Source organism: Schistocerca gregaria, chromosome 1 (assembly GCF_023897955.1).
Source record: "Schistocerca gregaria isolate iqSchGreg1 chromosome 1, iqSchGreg1.2, whole genome shotgun sequence".
Taxonomy (NCBI): Eukaryota; Metazoa; Arthropoda; class Insecta; order Orthoptera; family Acrididae; genus Schistocerca; species Schistocerca gregaria.
This window is the reverse complement of record NC_064920.1, coordinates 653,736,954-653,751,235: the sequence shown is the minus strand read 5'-3', so window position 1 is coordinate 653,751,235 and position 14,282 is coordinate 653,736,954. Positions and strand designations below refer to the sequence as shown.

The 14,282-nt window shown below is 41.4% G+C and overlaps 1 protein-coding gene across 7 annotated transcripts in view; it reads right to left on the bottom strand.

The window, feature by feature from the left end:
- LOC126361237 (putative epidermal cell surface receptor) overlaps positions 1–14,282 on the bottom strand; it is a 402,667-nt gene that overhangs the window by 106,930 nt on the left and 281,455 nt on the right. For 4 of the 7 annotated variants that reach the window (XM_050007773.1, XM_050007777.1, XM_050007776.1 and 1 more), the window contains exon 6: positions 1,091–1,284. In XM_050007773.1, the coding sequence (XP_049863730.1) occupies positions 1,091–1,284 (194 nt within the window). The remainder of the gene's footprint in view (positions 1–1,090; positions 1,285–14,282) is intronic. The other 3 variants (XM_050007775.1, XM_050007780.1, XM_050007778.1) reach the window with 1 other exon arrangement.

Genomic DNA, 14,282 nt, shown 5'->3' with positions numbered 1-14,282 from the left:
TATTTCTGAGTCCATTTTATAAATGTGTTATATTTAAAAAATTGTTTTACGTAAGTAATTATTTTATGGTTTTTAGTATTGTGAGTATAAAAGTTAACAATCAGTTCCTAACACTTTGATGAGAAAAATATATTAAAAACAAAAATTCCAAGACATACCAAGCGGGAAAGCGCCGGCAGACAGGCACAATGAACAAAACACACAAACACACATACAGAATTACTTAAAATATGTCTGCTTGTGCCTGTGTAAATATGGATGGATGTGTGTGTGTGTGTGTGTGTGTGTGTGTGTGTGTGTGTGTGTGTGTGTGTGTGTGTGTGAGAGAGAGAGAGAGTATATACCTATCCTTTTTTCCCCCTAAGGTAAGTCTTTCCGCTCCCAGGATTGGAATGACTCCTTACCCTCTCCCTTAAAACCCACATTCTTTCATCTTTCCTTTTCCTTCCTTCTTTCCTGACGAAGCAGCCGCCGGTTGCGAAAGCTCGAAATTCTGTGTGTGTGTGTGTGTGTGTGTGTGTGTGTGTTATTCATTGTGCCTATCTACCGGCGCTTTCCCGCTTGGTAAGTCTTGGAATCTTTGTTTTTCATATATTTTTCCCATGTGGAAGTTTCTTTCTATTTTTATATATGCACAGGTGTTATATTGTAACTGTGCATGTCACAGTTCAGCTGAAACTGATTTTTACTATCCATTTAAGCTGTGTCTACTGAAGCTACATTTGTACCCCTAATTAGCATGCTTTGTCCACAAACATTACAATCTTTAAGCCAGAGGTGCACGGGCTTGTTAGGACTGAGGGCAGAAACCCACTACTCACTACTGTGATTGCAAGTTCAAAAATATTGTGCTGTGAGATAATTTATTATTCTGAATTGGATCCCTCTGCTCCAGTGCTAGCAAGACTGCGCTCAAAACAACCTGCTCTCTCTATTTCAGTAGCATATGAGTAAAAGACGAAAAAATTACAAAAATGAACAGTGAGTGGCAGGCCACCATCAGACCCATGGCAGACTAAATGCAGCCAGTGGGCCACAGTCTGTGCATCCCTGCTTTGACCATCCTCAGTAACTGAAAGAGAATCATTACTTGTAACAGGAGTTGTTGTGTTCATTGGCAGAGTTGCAGAAGTTGAATCCTGGGCACTGACAGATGAGGTCTCGTAGTCACCTTCTGTGAGTGTGACATCACAGCGAAGCACTTTGCAACAGGGATCAGTTGGATCAGGCAGCATGACACATTTGTCTGTCACTGCTGACTCCCTATGTACTGGTGATGGACATCTGAAAAGAAGAAATGATGTGTAATTCTTTACCAACATAAAACATGGGATAACTTACATCAATGCAGCATGAAATAAGATAAAAGTCAGCACAGTTATTAAATAGCATACTTGTATATGCCATTTCTGTGTCATATCTGGAAGAGAAAGAAAATGGATCTGAATTATACTGCAGTACAAACTACAGTTTGATGTAGGTAAGGAAGTGACAAAAGAGTATTTGCACCCACCCTCCCTCCCACTCCTTTTTCCACTGTCATGTAGTTTGGTAGTTTGTAGTTGACACCAGTGGCTGCTGGAGACCTGTTACTAACAATCTGCCAACCAATAATGGCTTCGACATTACGAAAAGGAAACATTTCAGATGGACATCAAACATTTTTCTTCAGGAAAGGTTTGTATATTTCTCATCGCAAATATCAGGGCATTGTCTTGCTGACTGACAGTAACCCAAACCATTGAATCAAACATTTTTCTCTCACTGCAAGAAAGGCAGTTAGGCTGCAGTATCATATATGGGTGTGTTCAGATAGCAGAGAATGATCAGTTGGGGGTTGTTTGGGAGAAGAGACCAAACAGTGAGGTCATCAGTCTCATCAGATTACGAAAGGATGGGGAAGGAAGTCGGTCATGCCCTTTCAAAGGAATCATTCCAGCATTCACCTGGAGCAGTTTAAGGGAAATCACACAAAACTTAAATCAGGATGGCTGGGCACGGGATTGAACCGTCGTCCTCCCGAATGTGAGTTCAGAGAGAATGATCAGTCTACATGTAATAAATCTGTTGTATTATGACACTTCAACATGTTTTTCCATTATAATAATGCTTGTGGAGGAACAAATTTATGGATTTATAGAAGAGGATGACACATTGATTAGGAAGTACTAAATCATGTCAAGTGGCTTCAGCAGAGGATGACTGCTGCTTTCTCCAGTTGGCCAAGATGAATGTACAAACTAAGCAATAGATTTTATATTTGAGAGCTGCAACTGATGCAACGTTGTTTGCATCAATGGTCTTCTGAGTCTGATGTAGACTTGACTAGTGGCATGCACACCCAGTCATCATTAAGATGATGTGGAGGTGTGGACTGTGATGAGGTGAGGTGGCAGAAGAACTGTAGAGGCTGTGGAGGGTAGAGGCTGTGGATAGGAGATTGTGGGAGGGAAGGATGTGCTACCAGGATAATTCCCATCTATGTAGTTCAGAAAGCTGGTGCTGGAGGGATGCAGATGGCACAAATTGTGAAGCAGCCATTGAAGTAGAAAATGATGTGCTCAGCAGTTTGTTGAGCTACTTTGTCCTTGGCCACAGTTTGGCAGTGGCCATTCATTCTGGTGGGCAGCTGGTTGGTTTCCACACTGACATAAAAAGCTGTGCAGTGGTTGCAGCAGAATAGGTATATAGATGGCTCTGTCTCTGGTAGGATGGGAAACGTCTGTGGCAGGACTGTAGTAGAAGTGCTGTGTGGATGATTCAGGCCAATATTCCACCTGGATTTTCCACGTAAACATGTCCCCTGTGGCAAGGGTTTGGGATTGTGAGTAGCATAGGCAAGAACTGGACTTGTGTGGGTTGAATAGGTGATGTAATACCACACTAGTAGCAGTGGAAAAGATCTCAGGTAGGATATCCCTCATTACTGGCCCTCATGATAGATAGTCAGAGGCCTGGTGAAGGGTGAGATTCAGTTACTCCAGTGCACGGTGGTATGGCCTGATGAGAGGAGGCTCCTTTGTAACTGATTACAGGGAATGGTTGAAGTATTAGGTGTGAGTGAGGATATGGCATGGGAAATTGTTTGGGGACCAGGTAAGAGGAGTAAAGCCTATCTGTGAAGGCTCCCTTGAGACCTACGGCATATTGGACCAGAGAATTCTTGTCACTGCAGATAAGCCATCCATGGGTGGCCGGGCAGTACTGGTGTGACTTTTTGGTGTGGAAGGGGGTGATGGCTGTCAAAATGCCAGTACAGTTGGTGATTAGAGGGTTTAATATGGACAGAGGTGTATATGGAGCCATCAGAGAGATGGAGGTCAATGTCCATGAAGGTGGCACATTGGTTTGAAGAGGACAAGGCGAAACAGGTAATAGAGATGGTGTTAAGGTTGTGGAGGAATGAAGATATGGTCTCTTGGCCATGAGTCTAGATTGTGAAGATGTCACCAATGAATCTGAATCAGATGAGGGATTTGGGGTTTTTGGGAGCCGAAGAATGTTTCTTCTAGATGGCTCAAAATCAGACTGACATAGGAGGATGGCATCCTGATGCCTATGGCTGTGTCACTGATTTATTTGTATACCTTCCCCCCACCCCCCCAAAGGACAAGTAGTTGTATGGGGGGTTATAGTTTGGTAAGGTGTTTGATGAATGAGCTAGTGAGTTTTGAGGACATTTTGAGAGGTAATGTTCGATAGAGACAAGACCATGGTTAAGAGGGATGTTAGTATTATAGGGAGACAGCATCAACTGTGATGACTAAGGATCGAGGTGGTAAAGGAGTAAGGATGTTCAAGAGTTAATGATGTATGAAATTGATAGTATCTTAGATGCGAGAGGCTAGGTTTTGGGTAATTAAAGATATTTTGTTGACAAGAGTGGAAAATATTTCAGTGGGAGTGCAATAACCAGCTATTATGGAGCCTTCAGGGTTGATGGATTTGTAGATTTGTGAAGCATGTAGGAAGTGGATGTGTGGGGGTTTCATTGGAATGAGGAGTGAGACGGACTCAGGGGAGAGATTCTGAGATGGGCCTAAGGATTTCTGTAGGGACTGAAGATTATGTAGGCCTCACTACTATCAAACACTAGACCTCCCATTGTCCTTCTGACTTCAAACTGACTAGTGTATTCCTCCCTGCCTCAGCCTCCTCCTTGCCCCTAACTAGTCGCCACTCCCATCATGCACTAGTGCTGCTGCTCGCAGTGTGGTTTCAATTGCCTGAGATTGCAGTCGTGTGTGTGTGTGTGTGTGTGTGTGTGTGTGTGTGTGTGTGTGTGTGTGTGTGCAGCTCAGCATCTCCGCTATATGGTGAGTAGCAACTTCTTCACATAATATTGATACTGTATTCTCCAAGCACTTTACCAAGTATATTGCTACACACAACTACTTCTCCTTTGAGGAGAAGGCATCAGCATGGCAACCTCCTATGCCCACCTGTCTGTGAGCCTCTAGAGCATACCTTCCTAGCCTCACAAAACCCAAGCCCTTCATATGATTCATGTTCAGTGATGATATTTTCATGATCTGGACTCACTGCCAGGACACCATGTCTTCATTACTCCACAACTGTACCATGTGTGTGAGGCATCCTTAGTGCTTGGTAACCAGTTGTGCCTGCTCTGCATGTGTCTTTACATGTTGCTGGGATATCAAACAACACCAGCTTGTGAGATGATGCCTAGGCAGCAACTGACAGTGAAAAAAGGCAGGAGGGAAGTGACTTGATTTTAGTGGCATGGACAGATAGAAGTACAGATTTACTAAGGACATGATAATGCTCTGTTGGGCCAAACATAGCTGGAAGACTGTGGCATGGCTTGTGGAGTGTTATTGATGTCATCATACCAGTTGGAGTTTAACTGCCAGCTACTCTACTGTTGGAGGAAGTGAGGCTTCTCAGGAAATCATTGGATACCTGTATTGTGGACTATAAGGTGAGGCCTTCTGTAATGGGCAGTATTTTTGTGCTTTGCCAATGTGTGACCCACTGCATCCTGGTGACTTTCAAGCCAAGGTGGTATTTGCCATCGTTCCTCTGATTTCCTATTGTGAGTGAAAGAACTCATTGTATTTTTCTACTAGGCTGTGTTTAGCAGATTTTTCTGGACAAGTGCTCATGATTTGTGGTGAACCTAGATTATAATTTGAATTCTGTTGCCTACTCTCGACTTTACTGGGTGGCATGGCTGTGTTCTGTGTTGTTTGTGTTCACAAGACCATGCTTTCTGCCATGACCATTTTCAAGCTACCTTTCTGGCTTATAAATTGCATTTTATTAATTTATTATTTATTGTTTAATTCTGCTTTGTGTGTGTGTGTGTTTGGGGGGGGGGGGGGGGGGGTATCTGTTTCAGTAATACAACAGGCCATCTGATTCTCGTAAATTCACTTTACTTTATTGTTTTCCAAACTAGTTGCTTGTGTAATAACTTTCATGTGATTTGTTTATATGTCACTTCTGTCATTTATCATTCATATATTTTGTCAGCTGTTGTTTGCTTACCTGGTATCCCTGAGATTAGGCACTTGAGGTGTGGCAAGCAATTTGTCAATCATGTTTGTGGCGAGTAAGTGATCTTTGCTCTTGGTCGATAGGTGGCATCTTCCGAGGTTGTTGCAGGGGGGCAAGCAGAAGATATGTGAATATAGAGGCATGCATGCGTGGGTAGTGCTCTCTTGTGATTGTGATTTTAGAGTGGAACAAATAGTACGGCTCTGGTCGGCAAGCAGTGTGAGCATGGTGTTCTTGGCAAGAGCACTCAGTTGTGTTTTCAGGTTTGGCACATTGCAGGAAGAGGACAGCACAGTATAGAGTGCAGTTGATAATCAGCTGTAAGCAACCAACCTTAGTCTGTCATCGAGAGGCATGAATTCCTTGGGAGGGTTCACTAGCCAGGGATATAGCAGACAGATTTATCTCTACAGTGTTATTCATTGGGAGGAGCCATTGTGAGAACAGCATGGCAGTTGGGCCATATATTCAGATCTGCAATCAGTCAGCCAATGGTTTCTACTATGGTGTTAGACCAGCTTACTTTGAACAGACTGTGGCTGTGTTAGAATGGGTAAGCACCTGCCTCCGCTAAGTTCTTCCCAGAAATTATATGCTAAACTTTAACTTTTCAGGTTTATAATAGAACAGGTTCCAGAGTAGAGATGAGTATTGGGAATTTTATATTTAACCAAGCCACAGATGCAATAGGAATTGGCAATTTGTAGAATGCCAGTGGATGATAGTGTGGCTGAACTGGGTTGACATTCACATGGTGCAACAGATTGCCATCAAGTAATAAGAATTTCTACTATTGATGAGGTAAACAATGCTTGTTCTGTGTGTGATAGTTTGCCTGCCATTGCACTTGCGAATACAGAACTGTTACAGTGGTGGTGTCCCAGCTTGTGCTCAAGTTTTTAGAATTCAGGTACCAGTGTCTCATTTTGTTAACAGAACCAAAGGTTTATATAAGGTCGGTACTGAGTCCACATTGAATCTGTGTATCAGTAAGTTCAGAGAAACTGTTACAACTGCAAGCAAACCTTCATGGATGGAAAGTAACAGCGGACCAAGCGAAGACCAAGTCAGTCAGAGGAACAAGTTAATCACTTGGGGATAGATGGCAGTGAAAGATGGAAAATGTTTGGGAAATTACCAAACACTCTCAAATTGAGGGACTGGCCATAGATACTAATGAACAGATAGCAGGGGTATTGTGATTGTCTTTTCAGTTGGAAGAGCAATCTAGGGCCTTACATACTGTTTATTCTGTGGTTCAGTTTGTCTAGCCTTTAGCCCAAAGAAGGTTACAAACAGTAATTAGTGAGGTCTTTGAGAAACATGAGTCACTCGGTAAATTTTGTAAAACCTTGTTGCAGAGCTTGCCGAGTAGATGAGGAATGTATTGACTTACAGGCGTTGTACTGAGTGCAAGGTATGATTACTCTGTTCATAAATCACAATAGGAGTAGGTATACTTGGAAAAGGCTGGGACGTACAGTAAGATTTCATCGTCAGGCAGAGAGAAAAAAATCAGTTATTAGATAGTAAGGCATACCCAAGAGCAGATAGAAACTCAGAGCATGATTTAGTAATGGTGAAGAGTAGGATGAAGGTTAAGAGACTAGTCAGGAAAAATCAATGCCAAAGAAGTGGGATGTGGATATGCTAAGAAATGAGGAGATATGTTTTAAGTTTCTGTGGCTATAGATACTGGGATAATGGACATATCTAAAAAGGGCAATCACAGAAGTATGATAGAAAAACATTTGTACAAGAAAGGTAACTGCAATAAAACCATGGATAAGAAAGATACTTCAATTGTTCAACAAAAGAAGAGAGTATAAAAAATGTTTAGAGAAATTCAAGAATATGAAACACAAGTTAGGAATGAAATAAATAGGAAGTGCAGGGAAGCTAAGGCCAAATGGCTGCATGAAAAATGTGAAGAAATTGAAAAAGAAATGGCTCAGCATAGAGAAATGTTACAACAACTTTTGATGAAATTAAAAGCAAAGGCAGTAACATTAAGAGTGCAATGGGAATTCAATTGTTAAATTCAGAGGAGAGAGCAGACAGGAAGAAAGAGTACACAGAGGCTCTCCATGAGGGGGAGGACATGCCTGATGATGCAATAGAAGAAGAAACAGGAGTAAATGGGGAAGAGATAGGGGATGCAGTATTAGAGTCAAAATTTAAACGAACTCTGGAAGATTCAAAATCAAATAAGACAGATGTTGGTGTATAGAATGTATGAGACTGGTGATATACCATCAGACCTTCGGAAATACATCATCCATACAATTCCAAAGATTGCAAGATCCCACAATTTCAGGCATTATCACACAGTCGGCTGAAGAGCTCATGTATTCAAGTTTCTGACAGAAATAATATACAGAAGATGGAAAAGAAAACTGAGGCACTGTTAGATGACAGTTTTTTTAGCTTTAGGAAAGGCAAAGACTCCAAAAAGGCAGTTCTGACATTGTGGTTGATAATGGAAGAAAGACTGAAAAAAAAACAAGGCATGTTCATAGTTGTTGTTGTTGTTGTCTTCAGTCCTGAGACTGGTTTGATGCAGCTCTCCATGCTACTCTATCCTGTGCAAGCTGCTTCATCTCCCAGTACCTACTGCAACCTACATCCTTCTGAATCTGCTTAGTGTACTCATCTCTCGGTCTCCCTCTACGATTCCTACCCTCCACGCTGCCCTCCAATGCTAAATTTGTGATCCCTTGATGCCTCAAAACATGTCCTACCAACCGATCCCTTCTTCTAGTCAAGTTGTGCCACAAACTTCTCTTCTCCCCAATCCTATTCAATACCTCCTCATTAGTTACGTGATCTATCCACCTTATCTTCAGTATTCTTCTGTAGCACCACATTTCGAAAGCTTCTATTCTCTTCTTGTCCAAACTAGTTATCGTCCATGTTTCACTTCCATACATGGCTACACTCCAAACAAATACTTTCAGAAACGACTTCCTGATACATAAATCTATATTCGATGTTAACAAATTTCTCTTCTTCAGAAACGCTTTCCTTGCCATTGCCAGTCTACATTTTATATCCTCTCTACTTCGACCATCATCAGTTATTTTACTTCCTAAATAGCAAAACTCCTTTACTACTTTAAGTGTCTCATTTCCTAATCTAATTCCCTCAGCATCACCCGATTTAATTTGACTACATTCCATTATCCTCGTTTTGCTTTTGTTAATGTTCATCTTATATCCTTCTTTCAAGACACTGTCCATTCCGTTCAACTGCTCTTCCAGGTCCTTTGCTGTCTCTGACAGAATTACAATGACATCGGCGAACCTCAAAGTTTTTACTTCTTCTCCATGAATTTTAATACCTACTCCGAATTTTTCTTTTGTTTCCTTTACTGCTTGCTCAATATACAGATTGAATAACATCGGGGAGAGGCTACAACCCTGTCTCACTCCTTTCCCAACCACTGCTTCCCTTTCATGCCCCTCGACTCTTATTACTGCCATCTGGTTTCTGTACAAATTATAAATAGCCTTTCGCTCCCTGTATTTTACCCCTGCCACCTTTAGAATTTGAAAGAGAGTATTCCAGTCAACATTGTCAAAAGCTTTCTCTAAGTCTACAAATGCTAGAAACGTAGGTTTGCCTTTTCTTAATCTTTCTTCTAAGATAAGTCGTAAGGTCAGTATTGCCTCACGTGTTCCAACATTTCGACGGAATCCAAACTGATCCTCCCCGAGGTCTGCATCTACCAGTTTTTCCATTCGTCTGTAAAGAATTCGCGTTAGTATTTTGCAGCCGTGGCTTATTAAACTGATAGTACGGTAATTTTCACATCTGTCAGCACCTGCTTTCTTTGGGATTGGAATTATTATATTCTTCTTGAAGTCTGAGGGTATTTCGCCTGTCTCATACATCTTGCTCACCAGCTGGTAGAGTTTTGTCATGACTGGCTCTCCCAAGGCCGTCAGTAGTTCTAATGGAATGTTGTCTACTCCGGGGGCCTTGTTTCGACTCAGGTCTTTCAGTGCTCTGTCAAACTCTTCACGCAGTATCGTATCTCCCATTTCATCTTCATCTACATCCTCTTCTATTTCCATAATATTGTCCTCAAGTACATCGCCCTTGTATAAACCTTCTATATACTCCTTCCACCTTTCTGCCTTCCCTTCTTTGCTTAGAACTGGGCTGCCATCTGAGCTCTTGATATTCATACACGTGGTTCTCTTCTCTCCAAAGGTCTCTTTAATTTTCCTGTAGGCAGTATCTATTTTACCCCTAGTGAGATAAGCTTCTACATCCTTACATTTGTCCTGTAGCCATCCCTGTTTAGCCATTTTGCACTTCCTGTCGATCTCATTTTTGAGACGTTTGTATTCCTTTTTGCCTGCTTCATTTACTGCATTTTTATATTTTCTCCTTTCATCAATTAAATTCAATATTTCTTCTGTTACCCAAGGATTTCTAGCAGCCCTCGTCTTTGTACCTACTTTATCCTCTGCTGCCTTCACTACTACATCCCTCAGAGCTACCCATTCTTCTTCTACTGTATTTCTTTCCCCTATTCCTGTCAATTGTTCCCTTATGCTCTCTCTGAAACTCTGTACAACCTCTGGTTCTTTCAGTTTATCCAGATCCCATCTCCTTAATTTCCCACATTTTTGCAGTTTCTTCAGTTTTAATCTACAGGTCATAACCAATAGATTGTGGTCAGAGTTCACATCTGCCCCTGGAAATGTCTTACAACTTAAAACCTGGTTCCTAAATCTCTGTCTTACCATTATATAATCTATCTGATACCTTTTAGTATCTCCAGGGTTCTTCCACGTATACAACCTTCTTTCATGATTCTTAAACCAAGTGTTAGCTATGATTAAGTTGTGCTCTGTGCAAAATTCTACTAGGCGGCTTCCTCTTTCATTTCTTAGCCCCAATCCATATTCACCTACTATGTTTCCTTCTCTCCCTTTTCCTACACTCGAATTCCAGTCACCCATTACTATTAAATTTTCGTCTCCCTTCACTATCTGAATAATTTCTTTTATTTCATCGTACATTTCTTCAATTTCTTCATCATCTGCAGAGCTAGTTGGCATATAAACTTGTACTACTGTAGTAGGTGTGGGCTTTGTATCTATCTTGGCCACAATAATGCGTTCACTATGCTGTTTGTAGTAGCTTACCCGCATTCCTATTTTCCTATTCATTATTAAACCTACTCCTGCATTACCCCTATTTGATTTTGTGTTTATAACCCTGTAGTCACCTGACCAGAAGTCTTGTTCCTCCTGCCACCGAACTTCACGAATTCCCACTATATCTAACTTTAATCTATCCATTTCCCTTTTTAAATTTTCTAACCTACCTGCCCGATTAAGGGATCTGACATTCCACGCTCCGTAGAACGGATCCGTAGAACGCCAGTTTTCTTTCTCCTGATAACGACATCCTCCTGAGTAGTCCCCGCCCGGAGATCCGAATGGGGGACTATTTTACCTCCGGAATATTTTACCCAAGAGGATGCCATCATCATTTAATCATACAGTAAAGCTGCATGTCCTCGGGAAAAATTACGGCTGTAGTTTCCCCTTGCTTTCAGCCGTTCGCAGTACCAGCACAGCAAGGCCGTTTTGGTTAATGTTGCAAGGCCAGATCAGTCAATCATCCAGACTGTTGCTCCTGCAACTACTGAAAAGGCTGCTGCCCCTCTTCAGGAACCACACGTTTGTCTGGCCTCTCAACAGATACCCCTCCGTTGTGGTTGCACCTACGGTACGGCCATCTGTATCGCTGAGGCACGCAAGCCTCCCCACCAACGGCAAGGTCCATGGTTCATGGGGGGTAGGATGTTCATAGTATTTGTTGCAAGATGTTCAAAACTCTGAGAAGAATACGGGTAAGCTATAGGGAAAGATGGGTAATATACAGTACAGCAAAAACCAAAAGGGAACAATAAGAGTGAAAGACCAAGAATGAAGCACACAGATTAAAAAGGATGTAAGACAGGGATGTAGTCTTTCACCCCTTCTGTTCAATCTACACATTGATGGAGCAATGATGGAAACAAAAGAAAGGTTCAAGTCAAGAGTGGGTTTCAAATTCGAGGTGAAAGGATGTCAGTGATAAGATTCACTGATAACGTTGCTATCCTCAGTTGGGGGGGGGGGGGGGGGGGGGGATTTGCTGGTCAATGTATTGGGTTCAACAGTCAGAGTATCCAAAAGAATATCATTCTGAAATATGCACGTGTAAGACTAAAATTGAAGACTGCCACTCCTAAAAAGATAGTAGATATCACGCAAAAAAGTGGATCAAAGAAGAAATGAACTGGTGATACAGCATTCGTAATCAGATGAGTACACACCCAAAATTAACAAACATCTGAATTTTGACCCTTTTAAACCCAGCTCAGCTCGATATATTTGACAGTGAAGTGAGACAAGAAGTTAATGATTTCATGCATACCATGTATGAAAAACAGAAGACTAAAATTAATAAACTACTCAGAGGTACAATTTTCAAAACCTATTAAAAAGTTAAAATTTGAGGATTGTGTAACTTATCTTTCAGACTTATAACTGAGCAGTGAAGAATGCAGTGTACTGGGAAAGGGCTTTAAATATGCTGCACCACAAAAAGTCTCCAAAACACAACAGGAAGTAATAAAAATAGACCTAGAACGCGTATTATGTGAGAACTTCTTTACTATTGTATCCCATGAACCTGAAATATCTGACCTTGTTTTTGGAGCCCCGCCAGCTAAGGAACAACAAGTACTAACAAGTTCAAGAACAAAATGATCAACAATAATGTTATAGCAATCCAATCAGACAAAGGAAATGCTGTTGTCTTAATGAACAAATATGACTATGTTAACAAAGTGGCAGATTTCCTAAATGCTACCAAATTCCGACAGATACAGAAAAAACTCAGACAGTCCTATAATGATAAAATTAGAAGTATTATCAAAGAGTGTAAAAGTATAATTTCAGACTCTGATGCCTACTTCCTTACCCACATGAATCCTGTAGCTCCCAGATTTTATGGCCTCCCTAAACTCCAGAAAGAGAATATCCCAAGCCGTCCTGTGGTGTCTTCATTCTCAGCTCCACATTATAGATTAGCCAGAGTGTTAAATGATCTGATCAAGATCACCATACAGTTCAAATCTAAACATGGGATCCTTAATTCAGTAGACATAGTGAACAAGTTAAAAGACATGAAATTCCCCTGTTTCCTTTGGGTGTAAGAAACTTATTCGCAAATATAGCTATTCAGGAGTGCCTAAACATTCTCACAGACTTGCTAGATAAAGCAGGAGTTAACCCAATTGTCACAGATGACATAAGGTTAGTTACAGAACTTTTCTAACACAAAATTATTACGGTTCGATGGTCTAGCTATGGGATCCTCCTTCAGTACACTCCTTGCTGAAATATTCATGGACAATTTTGAAACACTGTTTTTCGAAAACAGTTCATTCACTTTCAAGATTAAATACTGGTTTAGATATGTTGATGATATGCTGTGCTTATAGACAGGCACTAGCAGACAACTTCAAAAATTTCTCGTGCAACTATACTGAAGAGCCAAAGAAACTGGTACACCTGCCTAATATCGTGTAGGGGCCCCGTGAGCAAGTGCCACAAACATGATGTGGCATAGACTTAACTAATGTCTGAAGTAGTGCTAGAGGGAACTGACACCATGAATCCAGCAGGGCTGTCCATAAATCTCTAAGAGTATGAGGGGGTGGAGATCTCTTCTGAACAGCATGTTGCAAGGCATCCCAGATATGCTCAATAATGTTTATGTCTTGGAAGTTGGGTGGCCAGTGTAAGTGTCTAAACTCAAGAGAGTGTTCCTGGAGCCACTTTGCAGCTGTTTTAGACAGGTGGGGTGTCTCATTGTCCTGTTGGAATTGCCCAAGTCTGTCGGAATGCACAATTTCACAATTTATATGAATGGATGTAGGTGGTCAGACAGGATGCTTACGTACATGTCACCTGCCACAGTGATATCTAGACATACCAGGAGTCCAATAGCACTCCAACTGCACAACCTTACAGAGCTTCCACCAGCATGAACAGTCCCCTGCTGACATGCAGGGTTCATGGAGGTTGTCTCCATACCCGTGCACATCCATCTGCTCAACACAATTTGAAATGAGACTTGTCCGACCAGGCAACATGTTTCCATTCAACGACCAAGCAACATGTTTCCATTCATCAACAGTCCAATGCTGATACTGATGGGTCAAGGCAAAGTGTAATGTTTTGTGTCTTTTGTTGAAAGATTCACGCACTGACTCTTGTTGATGGCCCAGCATTGAAATCTGCAGCACTTTGTGGAAGGGTTGCACCTCTGTCATGTTGAATGATTCTCTTCAGCCACCATTGATCCTGTTGTTGCAGGATCTTTTTCAGTTGCAGCAGTGTTGGAGATCTGATGTTTTACTGGATTCCTGATATTCACAGTACACTCGTGAAATGGTCATATGGGAAAAGTCCCACTTCATTGCTACCTGAGAGATGCTGTGTTGCATTGCTCATGTGTCGTTATAACACCACGTTCAAACCCACTTAAATCTTGATAATCTGCCATTGTAGCAGCAGTAACCAATCTAACAACTGCATCAGACACTTGTCTTACACAGGCGTTACCGACCACTGCTTTATTCTGCATGTTTGCATAATCTCTGTATTTGAATACACATGCCTATACCAGTTTATCTGGTGCTTCAGTGCAAATTCTTAACATAACAGTATAAAATTCACACTGGAGTT